The following is a 22,568-nucleotide window of genomic DNA, read 5'->3' on the forward strand; positions in this document are numbered from 1 at the left end:
TTCCAGTATTTAAAGAATCTTAATAAAGAAGAGAGGACTCCTCCAGGTCCTTCCAGCTCTTAATCCGATTTAGACTGGATTTAGTAGCTCCTTGAAGACAGGCCCATCTTATCCAAACCTCGGCTTTCTCCTGCTGGCCTGTGGGGAACGTCTACCCCTGAGTAGTCGAGGCTAGCTTTTCCTTAAAAAATGCTGAGCCCTCCTCCATCCAGACATAATTGATTTTGGGGGCTAAGAGGCAGACGGCACTTCATGGTGGCCCAGAGATAAAAGCCAGTCCGGGAGGTGGCAAGAGCTGCAGGTGCCCGGCCTTTGTCCAATTAAACCAGCGCTGTGGCCTAGCTGACTATCCTTCTCATGCTGTTGTCATTCGTCCTTCCCTTTCAGAAAGGCCCGATGATGCCACCCGCGATGTCTTGACTGGGCCTGAATTAGTTTCAGGGAGGCAGAGAGGCACAAAGTCACAAGCCTCACCCTCTCTTCCAGAGTCACTGAAGGCCAGTGGCAGGAAAAAAGTCAGGATGCCTGGCGAGGGCCCGGGGTACAGTGGATGACCTTGGTGTCTTCCAGGTCTGACCAAGCTCTAAGCATTCTACGGCGTCTGCCCCATGGCCGTAGGAACAAACTGTTCTCACCTGCCCACTCCTCTGGGAAGGTCTTCACATGCTTTGGGTAGATACCCCCTAACTCACCGACGGATCTGAGGTCTGTCGGTTACCCTCAACCTAGTTTAGCATGTCTACTGAGACAGTTTTACCCGGGTGTGGCCTCTGGACATGCAACAGCTTCGTGGAGCCACAGGTGAGAGCTGGGTGACAGGTGGATACCGAAGGTGGATGAGAAGCCCTCTCACCAGAGGTGCTAGTCTTCCCTGAACACCCCATACAGAGCAGTGCTGTGGCCACTGGTGGCAAAGGGAGACCGAGCCAGGAAACAACTGTGGGCTGCCTGTGTTGGACCCCTGTCATCCCGGGCTCTGGCAGGCATCTCTCCCACTCTGATCCCAGTCTTCCCCAGAACCCTGGCTCGTGTGAGTGGCGTGCCTAGCCTAGGTGCCTCTGGCTTGCCACTGGCCTCTCTCTCCTCGGCGGTATGGCTGACGTGCTTCCTGGCTGGTGTTCCTTCTCATGCTGTGCTTACAGTAAACCCCCCAAGTATTTCTCCCAAACCTGAAAGACCTCACCACTTCGCTTACCACCCCTGAACCCAAGAGGTTCGCAACAAGCCTTGGTTGGATTCTACGTATCTCTGGGTCAAACCATCAGCCCCCAGGTAACGTGAGGGTGCCCAAGAGGCCTAAAGACAGAAGCAGCACCAGACCTGGAGACAGAAAGATTTGGGTTCAAACTTCTGCCTGACGTTTACCAACTGGATAGCTCTAGGTAAATTGCTTCTCTCTGCATCTCAATGCCCTCACCTGTAAAACATGGATAATAAGACAGCCATGCCTTTGGAAGATTCTTGGGAAGACCAGACGAAGCAGCTAGGAGGCTAATGGCGAAGACAACGGATCCCAGCAAAGGAAGCCCAGTGAGCAGAAGCCCTCAGGTATCACAGCCCCTTTTGTGGTTAATGATTTATCTGTCCACTCCTCCGGCACATGCTGGAAGTGGGCCGATGCTCTCACCGGACATCTTCTCACTTCACATCCCAGTTAATCTCTCCCAATCTACTTCACTGATGTATTCTATTAAGCAACCACAGGGTGAGTGAGGAGGAAGAGGAGGTGGAAAAGGAGGAAAAGGAGGAGGAGGAAGAGAGGGAGAAGAGAAGGAAGAAGAGGAGGAAGAGGAAAAGGAGGCAGAGGAAAAGAAAGAAGAGGAGGAGGAGGAAGAAGAAAAGGAAGGGGAGGAAGAGAAGGAAGAAGAAGAGAAGGAAGAGGAGGTGGAAAAGTAGGAAAAGGAGGAGAAGGAAGAGAGGAGGAGGGGGAGGCAGAAGAAGAGGAGGAAGAGAAAAAGGAGGAGGAAGAGAAGGAAGAGGAGGAGGAGGAGGAGGGAGGAAGAAGAAAAAGAAGAGAAGGAAGAGGGGGAGGAAGAAGAGAAGGAAGAGGAGAAGGAAGAGGAGGAGGTGGAAAAGAAGGAGGAGGAGAGGAGGAGGGGGAGGAAGAAGAGGAGGAGGAAGAGGAAAAGGAGGAGGAAGAGAAAGAAGAGGAGGAAGAGAAGGAAGAAGAGGAAGAAGAAGAGGGGGAGGAGGAAGAGGAGGAAGAAGAGAAGAGGAAGAGAAGGAAGAAGAGAAGAGGAGGAGAAGGAGGAAGAGGAGGAAGAGAGGAGGAGGGGAGGAGGAAGAGGAGAAAAAAGAGAAGGAAGAAGAGGAGGAAGAGGAAAAGGAGGAGGAAGAGAAGGAAGAGGAGGAGGAGGAGGAAGAGAAGAACGAGGATTCTTGGCAGAGGGGCCTAAGAAAAAGATGCACTCAGAGTCCTGGACCCAAGGGGCTGCAAGCACTTCCAGTGCAGGTAGGCACACCTCCTGTGGTCAACATCACCGCCACAGCCCAGGAGGGCCATGGCCAACGGGAGCAGAACCAGCAGACAGGAGAGACTGTCCCAAAGCGATCTGTAAGCCCCACAGCACCTGGACAAATGAGAGAATCGCCGCTCACTGGCTTGTCAGAACACGAAAGCACTCTGGTCCAGCTGTCTTGTCATATTCCTCCCAGGGCTACCTCCCCCCGCCCCAGGTCACTGAGTCAGCCTCAGAGCTGGGCCTTGGAGGCCTTTTACCGTGGAGTCCCCGAGACCCCAAAAGCTGCTGTGCCTGTTCCACAACCACTCCCTGGTTCCAAGAGCTCAAACGCCAGGGCTCAGCCCGCCGGCCCGCTCTGCCGCCCTCTCTAACCAGCCAGATGACACAGCCAGCTTCCTAGCCCTCTCTCCCACCTCGATGTCCCTGCTGAATTGCACTTCTCTCTCTCCACGTCCCAAGAGAACGGATGTAAGCATCTTGAGGACAGACTGGCTGGCTTCCGTCTTTGAGCTGGGCACAGAGCAGACGCCTACTCGGTAAATGTCAGCTCAATTCATTGAACCCTATTTCTTTGCGGCAATCAGGAAGTGTTGACTGAATGGATGACTCTAATGAAATGAATGAATGACCTGTTTACTAAACGCTTACTATGTACAAAGCATTACACTAAGAGTTGGTGTACAAATAGAAACAATAAAAAAAACGAGAAACGGAGTAGATCTATACAGAGGATCAACGTGGACAAGCAGACAGACAGATACATGTCCGAATGGGAAGAGGAAAGAAAAAGAGGATGCAGCCTGGAATAGTGGGTGGAGCAGACCCGCAGCTGGTTAGTCAACAAGCATTTACTAAATGCCGCCTGCATACCAGGCGCTGGACCAGTCTGACCCACACTGGCTGTGCAACGCTGGGCAGCTCCCTAAGACCAGGAAGTTATAGTTTACAATCGTTGGAGGGAATTTCCATACAAGGAGTTCTCCCCATGACAAAATCACAGGCTTCCTCCTCCTCCTCCTCCTCCTCATGTCCATGGCACCTTTAGGCTTTACAAGGCCCTCTTCCTACAACCCTGGTAGATGGACAAGGCAAACAATACTATTCCCCGTGGCAGATGAGCTACTAAGGCCCAGAAAAAAGGTTAATGGCTCTGCCCAGGGTCACACAGTGCCCGAGACAGGAAGCCCAGTGCATCCTGACTCCAAGCCCAATCTTTTCCAGGCAGACGGACACACTGGGCCTAGCCAAGAAAGCTTTCTGTAGGAGATGGCCTTTCAGCCAGTATTTCTCAAAAGAAGAAGGCGGTGGGTCCACCGACAGGAAGAAAGCCATTTAATGACTTGGGAAGAGGGTTCTAGGCAAGATAAGGAGGCAAGGGGGACCACAACAAAGGATGCGGAGAAAGCCTAGGGGAGACATAACAATTAACTGCACTATCACCACCAGAGAATGATTTCTGAAGCCCCTTAGGACAAGCTGCGAGAACGGAGAGTCTTGAAATCTAACTCAACAAGCAATTTTTCACGGTGCCCGCACACAGTAGGTACTTAAGAAATTCTGGGCAGAATGTATCCCACTGCCTGGTGCCACAGGGCTGGGCTCCAGCCGACCCCAAGCCCCTCAAGGAGCATGGCTTCTACCTGAAAATACAGCTCATATGCCAGTTAATCCATCCAAGGTCGTTGGAGAAGGCAGAGAAGGCTGGCAGCCACGGGGACCAGAAAAGGTATCCAGGAAGGAGGGTAAACAAGGAGACGGGACACTCAGGGTGGAGGAGGGGCACAAGAAGGGGCCAGAGCCTGTGCTAAGGTTTGGTGGCAACCTACGAAATGTGCTGAGCTTGGGACAGTCCAGCCTTGCAGGGATGGAAAACCCATGTGACTGTTTCTAACTTCAAAGGGCTGATTGTGAAGCTCACTTCCCACCATTCTGCAGAAAAGGAGGTACTTTGAGACAAGGACAATCCACTGCTTTGTTTTGCCTGGTTGTTACAAAGGAAAAGTTCGGGGGTGGGGGGGAGTCGGACTCTCCCCTCACTGGGAAGTGAAAGATGTTTTTTAAAAGTGTCAATAATTCATTTTTTCAAATACAGAGGAAGAGACAGAGATGAGTCTGGAAGGAAGGGGGTGGCAGGAGGGGATCCAAGCACTAGGCTGAGAACTCAGTATTTTAGTCTCGAGGTAACAGCCACTAGGGCTGATGGCCTGGGCCAGGGGTGGGGAACCTGGAGGCTTCAGGACACATGTGGCCTTCTAGATTCTTAAGTGTGGACTTCTGACTGACTGCGCTTACAGACCTAGAAGGCCATACGCGGCCGGAAGCCTCCAAGTTCCCCACCCCGACCTAGAAGAATTCAATCGTAGTGGCACCTTAGGATTACCCCTTTGGCAGCTGGGCAGGCGATGGAGGGGAGAGAGAAAAAGGGAGACTGGAGAGGAGGCTAAGGCCATGAGCCCAGGTGAGAAGCAACAAGGGCCTGAGTGTGGCTGGTGGCCTTCAGAAGCAGAACTAGAACCCAGATCTTTTGGCTTTAGAGGCTGGCTCTCCAGCCAGGATCCGCTGCTGCTGCTGCTGCTGCACATTTTACAGAGAAAACTGGGACCCAGAGAGGAGAAGGGAAGTTTGCAAGAGCTCACTGGGTGTTTGTCCTACTATGCACCCTCCTGACACTGACATGGGAAGGTCTGAAAGTGAATAGGGGGAGACAACCGATGTCGTGACTGAGCCTTTGGGGACGCTTACCCTGAGGGAGCAGGAAATGAGCCTGAAAAGGGGAGTTGGGTAGGGGAGCAAGGGAGTCTGGCCACCGTGGGCCATTACTTCAAGGGTGGGAAGCGGCAACATGAAAAATGAAACGGTTCAATAAAGGAGCCAAGCAAGGCTTTGCCGAGCAGGAAGGAAGGAATAAAGCCGAGGACACAGGCTGAGGAGGAGGCCCTGAACTCCTGCCTACATAGAACAGGCACTGGGGAGACCTGAAGGGCTTGAAAAGGAGAGGAAGGCGTGTGGCCTTCATCATCACCCCGTAGGTGACAAGGATTATCTGGCTTCAGGCAGAGGCCCGGTGTTCTTGGTTCTCCTTGAAGGATGCTCAGAGAGATGGGCAGGGATGGCACCTTGCTGGCTGGCTGACTGCGGAAGGGTCCTATGCCCTCCTCCTCCTCCTTGGAGGTCTTCCCTGGGGCAGCCACCCACCTCTCTCTAGACTCACTCATCTTAAATTCCACTACTCCAAACAGCTGGAAATGAGTCCACCACCCCCCCCTCCAAAAACACAAGAGAGGCGAACATGGGCGGCTGTTTCTGCCAAGTTAAGCTCTGAATTAGCTGCATTCCATTTCATTAAAACAATTACCTGAGAGCGGGCCAAGAATGACACAAAGCTTCCCTCCATCCCCCCCAACATACGATGCCTGCTTCCCAAGTCAGCCAACAGAGATCGAGTCCATGACACACACTCCCCGAGGGACCTCGCTGGGAAAGGTCCCACAATCCCCTACCACGTGGCCAGCCAGGAGATCCCGGGTCCAGCAGAAAGGAAACCCTGTCCCACTGGGAGCAGCTGGGACACTCACCTCTCTCCAGAAGCCCAAGGGGCTGGCTGGGCCAACCTCGGGGTGCTTTTCCAAAGCATGGCTGCCCTGTGCCAGGGAGGCTGAGCTAGCCCTGGGGGGAGGGTGCCAAGTGGCACAGCTCTGACTCAGCACAAACAGAGCCCCTGGGGACAGGGGCTGGGGGCTGGGAGGGTCGGGTCTCCAGGTCCCAGGTCACTGGATGGCCCGCCAGAGCTCTCTGCTAGAGCCTCAGGCCACTCTGGCCCCTGCCTCCCTCTCACCCACTGGGGGTGCTCAGCAGGCCCCTGATAAGGCTGAGCATGACGTGAAAGGACAGGCATTCCTCCCTCCTCCCTCTCGGCCCAGGCTCTCCCCAGGCTCCCTGCCTACAACTAGCCCGGCTCTAGATCACACCAGACTGACCAGCCCCAGAGATCTCCCCCCACCAGAGGCAGAGGGCCAGCTCAGAGCCACACATGCTCAGAGGAGGGCCCCGGGGAAAAAAAGAACAGCTCCTACTTCTAGAACACTTTCAAAGTTCGTCATTATCTCACTGGAGCACAAGCACCACTCGAAAGAACTGACCTGGATGTCTCTGCCATCATGGCATACATGGCACTGGTCTTGGAGTCAGGAAGACCCGAGTTCAAATCCCACTTCAGAGACTAGCTGGACAAGCACCCTTCTTCCTGCCTCACTTAGCTCATCTGTCAGTGAAGGAGCTGGATCTGCCAGCCTTTCAGGATGCTTCTAGACCTCTCTATGTGCTATCTGTGTACCTGTGTACTTATCCAGGCTAACTCATCCTGGGAGACCTCTGTCCACCTCTTCCCCTAAGTTCAACATTGATGGCTAACATCCATGGCCATGACTTACTATTATCCCCATTTTACAGATGAGGAAACTGAGGCTCAAATTGGCAAAGAAACATACCCAGTGACAGTTAGTACATGGCAGAGGTGGGATTCAAGTCCAGATCTTTTTGATTCTGAATCTAGCAGTCTACTCACTGACACACAACCTCATAGAAAGTAAATGTGTGTATATGTGTCTGTCTGTCTTTCTATCTCTGTGTGTCTGTGTGTGGTGATGGTGGGGAAGGAGAGGTATGGCAACCTCTAGCTGACAGTCTCGGCCCATCCATTCCTATCAACAGCCCACCTGTCTCCAGGTTTGAGACCATGTACAATATTCCTACTATCTCCCCAACAGGCAGGACAGCAAACCAAACAGGAAAACCAAGCTTCTAGGATTTTCTGGCCCAAAGCTGAAAGGGACCTCTGAGGTCACTTCATCTGACACGTATATAAATAGGAATCATCCCTTCTCCCACACTACTGACAATTGGAGGTGAAAGCCTCCAGGGAGAGGGAGCTGCTATCTTCCGAAGGAGCCAATTCCTTCCTGAGGAAGTACTCTGCTGCAAAGTTTTCCCTTATACCACTCAAAATCTGCCTTCCCTGTAACTTCACCTCCCCTGCCCCCACCCAGGCTGTTAAAGAAGGACTGAATATAGGAAAATCTCAAAGGATCGAGCTGTATCAATCCACAGTGCATTTTTCCCGATAAGGCAAGAAGAATAGAGATTATAGGATGAACGTTTTTTATTTCAAAGTAAAACTGTAATTATTTTATGTCGACTGATGGTCAATTGATAGTGATAAAGACCATTTAGTCCACTTCTCATCTTCCGAGAACAAAACCAGGCCAGAGGAGAGGGCGCTAGCTGCCCTGGACCGCAGAGCCAGCACCAGAGATGGGATCCGAACCCAGGACCTCTATCTTCAACTCCAGGCTGCCTCCAGGCACAGAAGAAGGACCCCAGAACACTCCTCAGACTCCCTAAGAACAGCTGACACGTCAATAACATGCTGAGGTTTGCAGAATGCCTAAAGATAAGATTATCTCACAGGACAGGCCTAACAGCAAGATTTCCAGTTTCCTGTGCAAAGCTTAAGTACCTCTTTCCTAGGGGAGTTCTTGAAAGGCAGACTCTGCCCTCCAGGGCTCTGCCCAGCAGGATGGGCTCCTCATACACAGAGCTGAAAGGGGCCCTAGAAGACACCTACTCCAGCCCCCTCACTTTAGAGGGGAGAAAAGTGGGACTCAGGGAGATGACCAGTAGCATGCCCAAGGCCGCACAGGTAGCAAGTGTTCCAAACTTCCTAGCTCCAATCCAAAGTCCTCATTCATGATGGAGGGACCAGAGAGGACAAGTAAACTGCCCAAAGTCACAGTTAGTGACAAGACACAGGATTTGAACCCCAGGACCTATGACTCCAAATGCAGAGGTCTTTCCCCTTCACCACGTGGCCTTAGCCACTGGGACCCAGAATTCATTTCAACTTAATTTAACTCAAACAAATTTCTATTAAGTTCCCATTAGTGCTGGAGATGGAGAATGACCAAGTTCCTGCCCTCAGGGAATTTACATTCTCCAGGAGAGAACAATGTAAACAAGGGAAGGCAAGAGGAGGGTAGGATATTTGGGGCAAAAAGGAAAAGTCCTAACGATGCATTCTGGGAGGGGCAGCTGGGTGACTCAGTGCATAGAGCACAGGCTCTGCAGTTGGGAGGCCCTGAGTCCCAATTTGCCTCAGATACTTACTATGTCTGTGACTCTGGGCAAATCACTTACCTAACCCCACTGCCTCCAAAAATAATTGTAAAAATAAAAAAATTGGGGCAGCTAGGTGGTGCAGCGGATAGAGCTGCATGATGGGGACTAGGAATAGTTGTCACAGTGTGGACCCCGAAATGAAGCTCCCAGAAGGAAATAAGCTGAGAGATAAAAAAGCCTCCCTTGGAGGCTAGAGGAGAGCTCCCAGTTCACTGGCCAAGGCCAGGAGGGGCCTGAAGCAGTGCCAGGCTTCTGGAGCGGGAAAGGGCCTGGGGAATCTCTTTCTGAAGATGGCAACTTAGAACACTGCAGTAAGGGAAAGAGCTGGATTTAGAGTCAGAGGCCTTGGGTTCAAATTCTCTGGGCCCATCAAAGCTTAGAGTCCCTGGACAGTGTCTCTTCCTGGGGTGGGGAACCTTCAGGCTTCACGCCCCATGTGGCCTTCTAGGTCCTTAAGTGCAGCCTTTCAACTAAATCCAAATTTTACCTGGGTTTGTTCTGTAAGGCTCTAGAAGGCCACATGGGGCCTGAAGCCCGAAGGTTCCCCACCCTTGGTCTCTCCAGACTCCCAAGCCAAAGAACTGGGAAGGAAAACAGGATCTAGGAAACAGGGTACTTTCTCTTATGGCCTAGGTCCAGAGATCTGCAACCCACTCACTTCACGGACAAACACAAATCAATACCTTGTTGAGGATGACAGGATTTAGCCATCAAAGGAGCATTTATTAAGTGCCTACTAGATGCCAGGCACTGTTAGGGATGGGAGACCAGGAGCTCTAAGGCTTGGTTAGAACATAGTACATTAGAGATTATCTAATGGTGTCCTTCATTTTATAGATGAGGAAATTTTACAGAGGGGAAATGATCTGCCCAGCTTCAGGCTGGTAGTGAAAATGGCAGAGCCGGCATTTGAACCCAGGACCACAGACCTTGAAGCTATTGTTTTATGCACTGACTAAACCATGTTGCTCTGCTTTCTTACCTCTTAGGAAAGTAAGGCAAATGGGTATTGCAGTGTGGTCTAAGCAGGATTGACCTGTAGGTAAGCACTTCATGCTACACACACACACACACACACACACACACACACACCCCCAGCCTAGGACCCCTGATGTAGCAGTTCAGCAAACATTCCTTAGGCTTCTACTGCATATGCCAGGCACAGTGCTAGGCCTGGCTGACATAAGGCTCCTTGCCCTCAAGGCGTTTACATTTTTTCTATACAGTACAAACTACATTCTATTGGGAGGACCCAGGGGAAGCAAACATTCAATAAAGTCCCCAGCTCTAGGGAGAATCTGGCTCAGTGCCCAAGGGGAGGGCACCAGCCACTCCACCGGCTTAGGCAAGCCACTTCCCGAGACCCAGCAGCTGGGTGCCCCCGACCCTGGCCCGACACACAGAGGAGCCACAGACTGAACAGCACAAAGTCCAGACTTTCCATGGAAACAGGGAGGTTCTACAGGCCCAGGCTGCCTGAGGCAACTCCCCTGCCCCCCAACAGGACAATAAGGCTCTGTTTTCCAAAGGGTCAGAGCTCCTGGGAAGCTGAAAGTCCACAGATCCAGACTGCAGAGGCCAGTGGGCAATGCCAACAGCTGGCTGGCCCCCCAGCAGGGGTCTGGGGGAGCTCAGAGCTAAAAGGGGTGGGGGTTGGATCTGAGACCACTGTGGCCCCTAAAGGCCATTTCCTGGGTGTAGGCCATAGGGCAGGCATTTCATGTGGAAAACATTCATCAGCCCCCACACCCCCTTCCCCTTAGTTAGTCACACAGGGGGTAGGAGAGCACAAGAGTCATTGCCTACAGGCAGAGAGCCAGCCTAGACATCCATCAGTCTCCTAGACAGCAGATCATAAGATCACAGATAGAGAGCTGGACAGAGAACCTGGGAGGCCATAATAATCTTCACTGTCACAGCTAGCATTTATATATAACGTTTGCAAAAGCACATTATATATGTTATCTCACTGGATCTTGAGTTTCACAACAACCCCGTGAAGTGGGTGCCATGATAACAGATACCATTATATAATTACAACATATAACCACTGAGGCTGAGAGACATAAAGTGACTTGCTGAGAAGTCACACAGCTAGTAGGTGTCCAAGGCAGGATTTGAACTTAAATCTTCCAGACTCCAGGCCCAAACTGTCTGCCCAGCCACTTAGTGGCCTCTAGCCCAACACTCTCATTGTACAGATAAGGATGCTGAGGCAGGCCCCAGGGAAGCTGGGTGACTTGCCCAAGGTCACACAGGTGGAATGCAATGGAACTTAAGTCTGCTGACTCCAAAGCCAATACCCTTTGCAACCAGCTAGACTGCTTCCCAAGGTATGCCCACCATACAGCCACTCAGAACTGAGCAAAATTAGAGCCTGGTACTGGAATCAGGGAATTACTGAGACAGAGTATGGTCAGAAATACCATCAGAGCACACCTCAGGTGCCACAGAAACTCCATCCAGGAAAGCCCGGCCCAGACTCTCAGCCAAAGAGTGTCTACAAAGTAGTAGGAAAAGCCACCAGCAACATTGGACAGCGGGAGAAAGATGAAGGCAGAACGGGGCAAAGCAGAGGAGGGCAGGGCTGGACACTTTGTGTTTACATTCTCTGCCCAACCAACGGAAGAGTTATAAATTTGTTACTTATTAAACAACACATGGCCAGCCTGTCTGTCACAGGCTGCTCCAGGGAGGGGAACATTTCGCCAATTATTTTCCAAAAACAAAAGTCTGGCTGCAAAGGATCTGCCACCCCACCCCCCAACTTACTCCCCCTACCCCCTAGCCCAGTCAGCCAAAAAGAAAAAAGATGGCTCATAAGCTCTCTAATGGGGCTCCCAGCTGAAAGCACTCTGGGGAGGAAAAAAAATAAAAACACAAGACCTGGGCCATTATTACGTCCACCCTCAGAAAAACAGCTGACAGCCAACTCGGGAGCAGCCAGCCAGAAAGACAGAGGGGCTGAGACCCAGAGGCCAGGCAAATTCCTCTGCCCTCCCTCCCTGGCCATCAAGCGGCCTCGGGCCCATGAGCCAGGCGTGGCCCCGCTGGCTCCTGGGAGCACAGCTGCACCCTGATCCAGGCCATTTAAACACTACATCCCCCCCCCCAACCTGTTCCATCTTTCCTTTCAGGGAGTAACTGTGTTCCTTTTTCCCTACATGGAGGAGGAGGAGGCAGCATCTGAGGGCAGGCATCCAGGATCTCAGCTTCAAACTCCAGTACCCCGAGCACAACAGAAACATGCTGTAAGCAGCTTGGGATGGTCAGCGTGGAGGTGGAAGTGTCACAGGAGACATGAAGGAGTTCACAGCTCTAAAACTGGAGAAGACCTCAGAGGCATCAAGTCCAACTCCACCCCCCCCTTGACAGATAAGGAAACTGAGGCCCAGAGAAGGTAGTAGTAACTGTCAGGGTTCTTCGAGGTGATATTAAGTGCCTACTATGTGCCCAGCACTGCACCAGGAGCAGGAGCTACAAAAACAACAGTCCCTACCCTCAAGGAGCTCACATTCTACTGGGGGCAGGGGTGAGGGGGATGAACACAAGACAAGGAAATATAGAAACTTACACAGCTAAATGAACAGAAAATATAGGGGAAATAAAACCAAAGATATTTTAAAGAGGCAGCATTCATCACTAGAGAAGGGACCAGCAAACCCCTGATGTGGCAGGTGTCCCCTGCAGGGGTGGTGGGTAAGCCCCCAGCACCTTAGTACAGTGCCTGGCACACAGTAGGTGTTTAACAAACGTTTCTGGATTCGTTTATTGGAGCTGTGTCTGGGATGACGGGAGGGCTTCCATGAGGTATATACAGAGGTGAGATGGAGAAACAGTTGTGGCCCTTCTAGCTGCCTCTAGAACACTGCCCAGGGAGTCTACAAGGTGACCAGAGTGACCAAGAAGGCACCTCAGCTGGTCCAACCTCCTCCATTTACAGATGAGGAAACTGAGGTCCAGAATAGTCAAGTAATTTGCCCAAAGTCAGAGGGAGAAAGCATCAGAAGGTGAACTTCACACCAAACCAAGTCTTTTGACTTCCACTGGTCCACCCTACCACACTCCCCACTCTGGTCATTCCCCTCCCACCCCACCCCAAGTAACAAATTGTTTAGATGAGGTAGGGTGAGCAAAGGCTGTCCCAGACTTCCTCTAGGCATACCCATTTTTAAAGGAAAAATACCTGCCCAGAACCAGTGCCAGCACTGAGAGTGTTGGAAAACGGGTGCCAAGTCTAGCCACGGAAGAACTCCTTGTCTGGAGCACAGACAGAACCCCCCGGGCTAGCCCTCCACTTGGTCTCCCGGGGAAGGCACCCAGAGAAGGGTCAGGGAGACACTCCCAAATGACCCTCCTCCCCACCTCTGCCTGGAACACTCCTGTGCCTACAAATAGCCCAGTGTCGCTCAGACCTGCTGTCCAGACTGCCCACAGGACACTGGGCAGTGGAGGAGGAGGCCCCATCTGTCCTGTCTGTCGAATACATCCTGGGAGGGCAGAGTTGTCCAGTCACCCCAGGTACACACACACACACACACACACACACACACACACTCACACTCGCACACTCACTCTCTCTCTCTCTCTCTCTCTCTCTCTCTCTCTCAGCAGCAGCTAACTTTTCCTGACTCCATCGCCCCTTCTCTCCCCCTCCTCCCTCCGAGGCATGAATGACCGCTCACCCCGTGGGGAGGGAGGCTCCTGGAGCTCCAGGCAGCGCCCACCTCCCCGCAGAGGCACCGGCCCGGACGGGCAGCCGGCTTCAACGGCCAGGGGACCCCTGAGAAGAGACACAGCCAACTTTGGCTCGGGCATCCTCTTCCCTTCGTGGGGGTCGGACTGTCCGGAGACAAGCAGAGGCGAGGGGTGCGGCCGGCGGCCAGTCCTCAGGGATGGCTCCGGGCTCCTGACCCCGAGGGGCCGGACACCCAGCCCAGCCCCCCGAACACCTCATCAGTTTCACGGGGAAACAAACACGGGCTGGGACCTATCCCACCACGGAGACCCCACTTCGGAGTCCTAGACCCCCGGGAGCCTCGGGGTGATCTCATTCAACGTGGGAGCAGCCCCCAGCCTCAGGTGGCAGCGCTCGGAGCGGGGGGCTCCCCCTTCTCGGTCCCGGCTTTGACCTCCCAGGATTGGGGGGTGGGGAGGCGGGTGCAGGAGGGGGCGACGAGGAAGACGGTGGAGTTGGAGGGGTGGGGGGCTGGCCTACTGGGTCCCCAGACCCCCGGCGCCGGGACGGAGCTGGGGGGGGCGCGGCGGGGGGATCTCAGAGCTCCTTACAAGTGCCGGGGGGGTTGCCAGCTGCCCCCCACTCTGGGGGGTCCCCCGCCCCGCCCCGTGGGGCGGGGGCGGCGGGGGCCCTGGGCCCGCGGGGGCCCACGCACTCACCGAGGTCGTCCATGGCCGGGCCGCTGTCCCCGCTCTCGCCCCGCTCGCTCGCGCTCTCTCCGCCCCGCAACTTTTCCGCCGCCGCGGCGAGCTCGGCCAGGAGCGCGCCCGCGCCCCCGCGAGTCCGCCCGCGCGCGCACGCCCCGGCACCGCCCCCCTGCGCGCGCGCCGAGCCCGGCGGGGGCGGGGCCTGCGTGGGCGCGCCCGGCGCGGGCCCGCGGGCCCCGGGCGCCCCCTGCCGGCCCCGCGTGGGGGGAGGTGGCGGCGGGGGCTCGGCGCTTCCCCGCGGGGGGCCGCCCCCCGCAGAGACCAGGCCTTGTCCCCGCGCGTAGCCGCCGCTGGGGCCTCCCCCTCGGGAAGCCGATCGGGCCTCTCTCCCACCTTCCCACGGAGAAATCCCTTGGACACCCGACCCCTACCCCTTCCCCGCCACGCGGGAGCCCCCCACGAAGAGCTGTAGGATGATCAGCCCCTTTCCTCCACACACCACCTGGGAACCCCCTACACCCGACCCTTGTCCCTACACGGACCACGTGGAACTCCCCCCAACACCCATCCAAGCCGCCACGGGGCACCCTCCCACGGAGATTGCCCCCCTGTTCCGCCCACGCCACGTTAGAGCTCTCTAGTCGCCCTCCCTAGGTCCCCACGCAAGCCCATCCCGTGGGAGCCCCGCACATAGCCCACTCCCACCACAGAACAACCCTCCCTCCCCCCACGGAGACGCTTTGTCCCCACCTCCCAGTCATTCCAAGTGGAGGCCCACCAAGACGTCCCACGCATGTTCATACAGACGCCCCATGAGCCCAGCTCCCCCTACAACAGACATGGGGCAAATGCCCTGGACACCCCTCGCATACTCCCACACACAGCAGCATCCCACACACCCGTGGAAAACCGCTTCAGAAACACCCGATGTGTCCCTTCCATGGAAGTCCCATCCCCTTTCCACTATGGGGCACCCCTCAGACACCCCAGCTCCACGCATCGTGTGGGAGCCCCCATCTACCTCTCCGCCTCCCAAAGCACAGACACCCTACCTGAGTCCTCTCACCCCCTGCATAGCCGGGGGAGCCCCCGTGGCCTGGGTTGGGGGGGCCGGGAAGGAAGCCCGCCTGGGTGCCCCCAACCTCAGCCTCAAGCAGAGACGCTCTGTCCCCGGGCCCAGGGTGTGCGCGTTTTCTCCAGGACTTTGCATCGCAGCAGGGGTGTCCATCCATATCTACAGACAGACAGGTGGATACAAGGCCACCCGGGGTGAAGGGCAGCTAGTATGGTGCACTGGATGGAGTGCTGGGCCTGCAGACGGGAAGACAAGAGTTCAAATCCACCCTCAGACCCTTATTAGCTGGGCGACCTTGAGCAAATCACTTAGCGCCTACTTTCTCCAGATATAAAGAAATGAGAAAGAACAGCAGACAGGCCAGGATAATTAGACTGTTGAGCCGGTGGAAGGGAGGAAAGTGTCAGAAGGCTGGCGGGGGCTAGGATGTGAAGGGCTTTGAATGCCACACAAAGAATTTTGTATTTCTTCCTAGAAGTAATAGGGAGCCTCTGGAGTTTACGGAGTGAGCTGCTGGGACCTGTGCTTTAGGAAAATCCCTTTGGTGGCTGAATGGAGGACAGACTGGAGAGGAGAGAGACCCCAGGCGAGCAGACCCACTCTACCCCCACAGCTATTGCAATAATCCAGGTGTGAAGACATGAGTTGGAGGGATATTATTGGCCACCCTGAAGAACTTGCATCTGCCAGAGGAAAGAGGGCACAATTTTTTTTTTTTGGTGAGGCACCTGGGGTTAAGTGACTTGCCCAGGGTCACACAGCTAGTTAAATGTCGAGTGTCTGAGGCCACATTTGAACTCAGGTCCTCCTGACTCCAAGACTGGAGCCCTATGCACTCTTCCACCTAGCTGCCCCGGGGCATGATTTTTAAGTTTTAGACAAGAATATACATTGTAATTTGAGTATCACAAACTTTGAGGGCCGTCAGAGGTGACCTAATCAATCCTTTCATTTTGCAGACCAGCTTGGACCAGAAGAGCTCTAAAGCTGGTTCTGGTTCTAAACCCTGTATTTTGTTTTTCACTCATGTCCTACTCTTCCTGGCCCCATTTGGGGTTTTCTTGGTAGTGACACTGAAGTAGTTTGCCATTTCCTTCTCCAGCTCATTTTACAGGGAAGGAAACTGAGGCAAACAGTGAAATGACTTGCCCAGGGTCACACAGCTTGTTAAGTATCTGAGGCTGAATTTGAGCTCAGGTCTTCCTCCAGGCCCTGCATTCTATCCACTTTGTCCAAATCTTGTATACAGCGCTTTAATTCTGAGAACAATTCAGTGTAGTGGGCACAGTATTATTATCTGCATTTTAAGTGTGGGGAGACCAGGGAAGTTTTGTACAGGCCAGAATGATGGGGTTCTGTCGCTAGTCCATCTATGTAAGAAGGCAGGAGTATGGACCCCATCAGCTTACCCTGGCTTATTTGCATGTCATTCCAAGAGGCTCTTGGGAGCTTGGCTTACCTTTGAATCTCAATCCCTACAAGCCCTCCAGGTGTGTTTTTGGTAGAATCCCCAAAAATGGCTCTGGGGAAGCAGGATCACTGTTAAGCACTACAGGAAATAAAAGACAGCCCCTGCCCTCAAGGAGCTTACAGTCTAATGGGGGGGGCTTGGACAACAACACCCCAAAGGAAGCCCACTTCTGGGACCCTCCTTCCTCAGCCTCATTCTTCAGCCTCCCCATCCCCACCTAGAAATCCGCATTGGCTTAATATAATCCAGTTTCATGGCTTTTTTACATGACTGTACAGACAGGGCTGGGGGCCAAAAAAGTGACCTCAGGGTCCCAGAAGTGAGGTACTGGCCTGAAGGAAAGCAGGGCCAAACTCTGTCCAGATGTATGTAGCAGAGACAGTGCCAGTCCCCAGCTCCCCAAGCATAGGGGAAGGGGCACAGAGGGACTCCCAAGGCCAACTACTGAAAGCCTTTCCTTTAAAAATGATTAAAATACATTTTATTGGTTGCTTTTCTTTATATGCCCCTTACATCTCTCAACATATTCCCCTTTCCTGCTCCCAGAGAGCCATTACGCCTTATAATAAAGAATAAAAAAGAGGAAAAAAGACAGTTGAGCAAAATTAACCAACATATCAAAATTGTCTGTTATTATAGGCAGCATGGACACTCCACCTGTGGGAAATAGGAAGAGGTACTCTCTCATATCTCTGCATGTCTTCTTTCTTTTTTTTTTTTTTTGCTAGGCAATGGGGTTAAGTGACTTGCCCAGGGTCACACAGCTAGTAAGTGTTATGTGTCTGAGGCCACATTTGAACTCAGGTCCTCTTGAATCCAGGTCCGGTGCTCTATCCACTGTGCCACCTAGCTGCCCCTCTGCATGTCTTTTCCCTGTTAAACTGTGAACTCCCCAAGGGCAGGGACTGTCTTTTGCCTCTTTTTCTAACCTCAGCATTTAGCACCTTGCCCAGAACTTAATAAATATTGATTGATTGATTGATTGATTGATCTCTTTAGGGCCAAGCTGGGTCCTTCTGCCTTCATAGCATTGTTTCAATTGCTTTGTTTTCTTCTTAACATTAACAATGTATGTGTTATTACTTTTATTGTTCTGCTTACTTTATCTTTAAAGTTTATGTCTTCCCATATGCTGCCATTTCTTAACCATTCCCCAGATGAGGGCATCTACTTTGTTTCCAGTTCTTTGCTACTAAAAATATTTTGGCTTATATGGGGCCTTTTTTTTCCCCCTTGACCACCTTGAGGAGAATATAGGCATAACAGTAGAATCTCTGGATCAAAAAGTATAGGTGTTTGAATCATTTTCTTCACCTAATTCCCAATTGCTTTGTAAGATGGCTTGATTCACAGCTCCACCAACAATGCATAAGTGTCTTCATTTTTGTATAACCCCTCTAGCAATGGCTACCTCTATTCTTGTCATTCTACTGAGTGTGATGTGAAAATAGATTTATAGTCCTCTTATTTTCAGTGATTTGGAGCTTCTTTCATATGCCAGTCCCCTAATTTTTTTTTTTTTGGCAAGGCAGTTGGGGTTAAGTGACTTGCCCAGAGTCATACAGCTGGTAACTGTTATGTGTCCGAGGCTGGATTTGAACTCAGGTCCCACTAACTCCACTGTGCCACCTAGCTGCCCCCAAAGTCCCCTAATTTAAGGAGGAAGAAACAGAGTCCTAGAAGGGTGAAGTGATTTGCCCAGTTGGTAAAATAGAGATTTAAGTCTAAGTTTCGATCACACAACCTTCCTGATATTTATTAAACACCCTTTAATGGGTACCCAACACTATTCTAGCTTGTATTTGGGGGAGTTGAGGGGTAAAAATTAGTAGTTTATGGCCTAGTTTGAGAAATCAGCCTCCACTAAGCATTTATTAAGCTTCTGCTCTTTATGAAGCTCTGGGGATACAAAAACCAAAACTGAAAGCAGTCTCAGCCCTTTAGGGGCTCAAACTGTATTGGTGTAATCTCAGAAAACCCAATAAGCTGTGACTTACTCTTGGTTTTCCCATTAATTTTAATATCTTGGCCAAGTCGATTTATCTCTGAACATCAAAAAGCTAATGAGAGAGGAAAGAATTTCAGAGGCACATTACGTCAATAAAGGAAATTTCATCAAGGCACTAAAGAAATAAAGAGACAGATAACACCTTCAGGTTAAAATGAAACCCCTTCCAAAAACCCTACTAGCTTCATTCATATTTATAGTTACATCTTAGAGGAACTAGTTATCACAGCCTTATAGAGAGAAATATCACAAAACAAAATTGGGATTATTAAACCAAGACTAAATCTGCCCTTTAACCCATGGGAGACTCATAGTTCTTGGGTCCTGACAATTCTTGAACTTAGAATTAGAAAAGTCTTTTAAATTCTGTTGAATCTTTAATTGTGAACCTGTTTACCCAAAGTCATTCTGGGGACTCTGCCCAAAAAAATACACAATAAGGGTTGTAACGTGACTGAGACTGGAGATTCAGAGGTGAGCTACACTCCCAAGAGCCTCTTTGAAGACAAATAAATGTAAATAAAGCTAGGGAAAGCTGATAGGGTCCACACTCCTGCCTTCATTATACAAATATGCATTATACAGCAACAGAACCCCAGACACCTGGGAATCATTCTGACCAGTATACAATCTCCCTGGTCTCCCTACACTTAAAATGCACATAATATTGTACCCATTTCACAGAGTTGCTCTCAGCAGAATTAAAATGCTGTACACAGGATTTAGAACTGGAACCAACATTGGAGATTATCTAGTACTGCCTTGTTTTACATCTGAAGAAATTCAGACCCAGCAAAAGTGAGTAGTATGTCCAAGGTCACAGAGGAATTCAAATCCAGGTCCTCTGATGACCCCAAATCCAATCCTTTTTTCCCCACAACACCAGTGGAATGAATAAACCATTGAATAATTAGGTCATTAGTTTAATAAACATTCAAGAGGACTCCAGGTAGAGAAATGAGCTGGCTTTGGTGTCAGAAGACTTGGATTCAAATCCTATGTCTGGGCTGATCTCATGCTAGGCACTTAATACTTATCAAGACTGACTCTTTTTCTTTGCATTCCATGTGCCTAGCACTGTGCCTGGAATATAGACACTTTTAATAAATGCTTCTTGAATTCAGTTGGATTTGATGATCTTACAGGATATGGGGGTGGGGAGAAGGGAGTCATGAAAGAGCAGTTTCAGTCTTAGCTGGGCACTGTGCCCATAGAACCAACTAGAATGGACCTTGTTTCCTCCAGGGGAGAGAGAGGAAAAAGGGGAGGGAGAGGAGAGGAAAGGAGAGCAGGGAAAAGAAAGGAGAGAGAGAGAGAGACTAAGATACAGAGGGGGCGGAGAGAGGGGGGGGAGAAAAGTGAAAGACATGTGAGAGAGATAAAGATAGATGTGAGAGAGAGAGACAGAGAGAAATGGGGGAGAGACAGACAGAGATGGGGAGAGAAAGAGACAGACAGACAGACAGAGATGGGGAGGGAGAAAAGTGAAAGACATGTGAGAGAGATAGAGAAAGATAGATGTGAGAGAGAGAGAGAGAGAGAGAGAGAGAGAGAGAGAGAGAGAGAGAGAGAGACAGAGAGAGATGGGGAGAGAGAGAGGAAAGAGAGAGAGACAGATGGAGGGAAAGGGAGAAGAAGAATACCTAAGTTGACTAGCTGACCCAAGAATTAAAATTGTGGATGTGAAAAGAACCAAGCTTATCTATTAATTAGTTTTTAAAATTATACACTTAATACTTGTGGAATAAAAGTCAAAATCTTACCCAGCCTCTGGAGCTTTAAAGAGAGACCCAAATGAACAAATAAGGAAAGAAAACACTTTTTTGCTCCAGGCCCGATATTTCACCTCCACTTTTGCTAAGCTGGACTTTGGGACAATGCAGGTGGTACTGAGGTTGCTCCCATTTTTGTAAAGCTGTTTCTGGTCCCCTAAATTGTGCACTGAGCCAGTGACCCTTTGCAGGATACACTGTGGAGCAGGGGGCTGAGGAGAGGCCCTTGGCCAAGGGGTGGGAGGGGTGGGGAGAGAGAAGGGATTCCTGATGGCCGAGGACATGTTGGATTCCTGTCACTTAGCATGTGTGTAACTTTGAGCAATTTATTTAACCCCTTCCAGGCTTCTGCTGCCTCAGTTGTCAAATGAAGGTTTTGGAGCCTGAAATCTTTGATCCAGCCCTCTCTGGTGACCCAGGCCTACCGGGGATACAGAGGTGTTGCAGAAACGTCTTCTCCCTTTTCCTGTAAGACACAGACATGAAAATCAAAATTCTATTTGGGAGCAAAACAGACTTCCCAAGACCGTGTCAGAGTGGGTGGAGTGCTGGACTTGGGAGTCAAGAAAAGGAATAAGCACCTGTGATTTCATTGATCTAGAGCACTTCCAGATGAAGAAACTCCCTCTACCAATGCAAGTCTTAGAGAGTTACCCAAAACACTGAGAAGTTAAGTGGCTTGCCTACAGTCACAGAGCCAGAACCTGTCAGAGGAGGGGCTGGAACTCAGGTCTTCCCAGCTCTAGGACTGCTCTCTAACCACTCTGTAAGACTCTTAAACTTTCTCTGGATGTGGACAGCAATTTCCATTGTGAGTGTTTTGGAGATGTCTTAGATTCTTGCATTACTGAGAAGGGCTAAGTCTATCAAGGTCAGTCATCGCACAACGTGGCTGTTGCTGTGTACAGTGTTCTCCTGGTTCTGCTCACTTCACTGCATCAGACCACACAAGTCTTTCCAGGTTTTTCTGAAGTCAGCCTGTTCATCATTTCTTATAACACAATAGTATTGCATTACATTCATATACCACAACTTGCTCAGCCATTCCTCAATTGATAGGCAGTCTCTCAATTTCTAATTCTTTGCTACCACAAAAAGAGCTGCTATGAATATTTTTGTACATTTGGGTCCCTTCCCCCTTTTAATGATCTCTTTGCAATATAACACTAGAAGTGCTATTGCTGGCCAAAGGGTATGCACAGTTTGATTGCCCTTTGGGCATAGTTCCAAATTGCTCTCTAGAATGGTTGGATCAGTTCACAACTCCACCAACAAAGCATTAGTGTTCCAATTTTCCCACATCTTCTCCAACATTTATCATTTTCCTGTTTTGTCATGTTGGCCATTCTGATAAGTGTGATGTGGTACCTCAGAGTCGTTTTGATTTGCATTTCTCTAATCAATAACGATTTAGAGCATTTTTTCGTATGACTATAGACGGCTTTAATTTCTTCATCTGAAAACTGCCTGTTCATATCCTTAGACCATTTACCAATTGGGAAATGGCTTGTATTCTTACAAATTTGATTCAATTCTCTATGTATTTTAGAAATGAGGCCTTTATCACAGACATTGCTTGTAAAAATTGTTTCCTACTTTCTGCTTCCCTTCTAATCTCAGTTGCATTGGCTTTGTACAAAAACTCTTCAATTTAATGTAATCAAAGTTATCTATTTTGCATTTCATAATGTTCTCTATCTCCTGTTTGGTCATGAATTCTTCCTTCCTCTATAAATCTGACAAGTAAATTATTCCTTGCTCTCCTATTTTGCTCATAGTATCAGCCTTTATATCTAAATTGTGTACCCATTTTGACTTTCTCTTAGTATACAAAATTAGTAAGTTGGACTAATTGGCCTATGAGTTTCCTTCCTGCTCTAAATCTGGACTCAGTTTCCTTTTCTGTAAAATAGGGAGAATGATGAGAATAGATTTGTTGTAAAGATCACACAAGACAATGGATGTAAAGCATTTTGCCAACATTAAAGCCCCAGGTAAATGTCAGTTATTGCCATCTGAACTATGAATCCATGGGAAGGAGAGGTCACTATGCTGCCAGAGTAGGCAGGGAGGGTATATGAGCAGCAGGACCATTAAAGTATAGAACTGGGAGGAACCTCAGAGGCCATCAAAGCTTCCTTTCCTTTGACAGAGACACAGAGAGAGAGAGAGAAAGAGAGAGAGAGAAGGGGGAGAGAGTCCAACCCTTTCCCTTTACAGA

At 50.7% G+C, this 22,568-nt stretch overlaps 1 protein-coding gene and 1 long non-coding RNA gene across 6 annotated transcripts in view; one reads left to right on the top strand and one right to left on the bottom strand.

Moving 5' to 3' along the window:
* Window positions 1–14,168, bottom strand: part of LOC110222837 (paxillin) — a 59,177-nt gene extending 45,009 nt beyond the window's left edge. The window contains exon 1 of one of the 4 annotated variants that reach the window (XM_078154367.1): window positions 13,322–13,344. Coding sequence is in view for 2 of the 4 variants with exons in the window: in XM_078154363.1 (XP_078010489.1) it covers window positions 13,322–13,454 (133 nt within the window). In the remaining 2 variants the exon portion in view is untranslated. Of the gene's footprint in view, window positions 1–6,037; window positions 6,119–13,321; window positions 13,766–14,033 lie in introns of those variants that run through there. The other 3 variants (XM_078154366.1, XM_078154363.1, XM_078154368.1) reach the window with 3 other exon arrangements.
* Window positions 14,169–14,281: 113 nt separating this feature from the next.
* On the top strand, window positions 14,282–22,351 carry LOC144457134 (uncharacterized). Of its 2 annotated transcripts, XR_013486491.1 has the most exons (3): window positions 14,282–15,726; window positions 17,207–17,243; window positions 20,692–22,351. It is a non-coding gene; the product is annotated as an uncharacterized LOC144457134 (long non-coding RNA). The 2 variants fall into 2 exon arrangements; XR_013486492.1 differs by lacking the exon at window positions 17,207–17,243.
* Window positions 22,352–22,568: the final 217 nt, after the last annotated feature.

This window comes from Phascolarctos cinereus, unplaced genomic scaffold (assembly GCF_003287225.1).
Source record: "Phascolarctos cinereus isolate Bilbo 61053 unplaced genomic scaffold, phaCin_HiC Scaffold_4;HRSCAF=312, whole genome shotgun sequence".
Lineage (NCBI taxonomy): Eukaryota > Metazoa > Chordata > Mammalia > Diprotodontia > Phascolarctidae > Phascolarctos > Phascolarctos cinereus.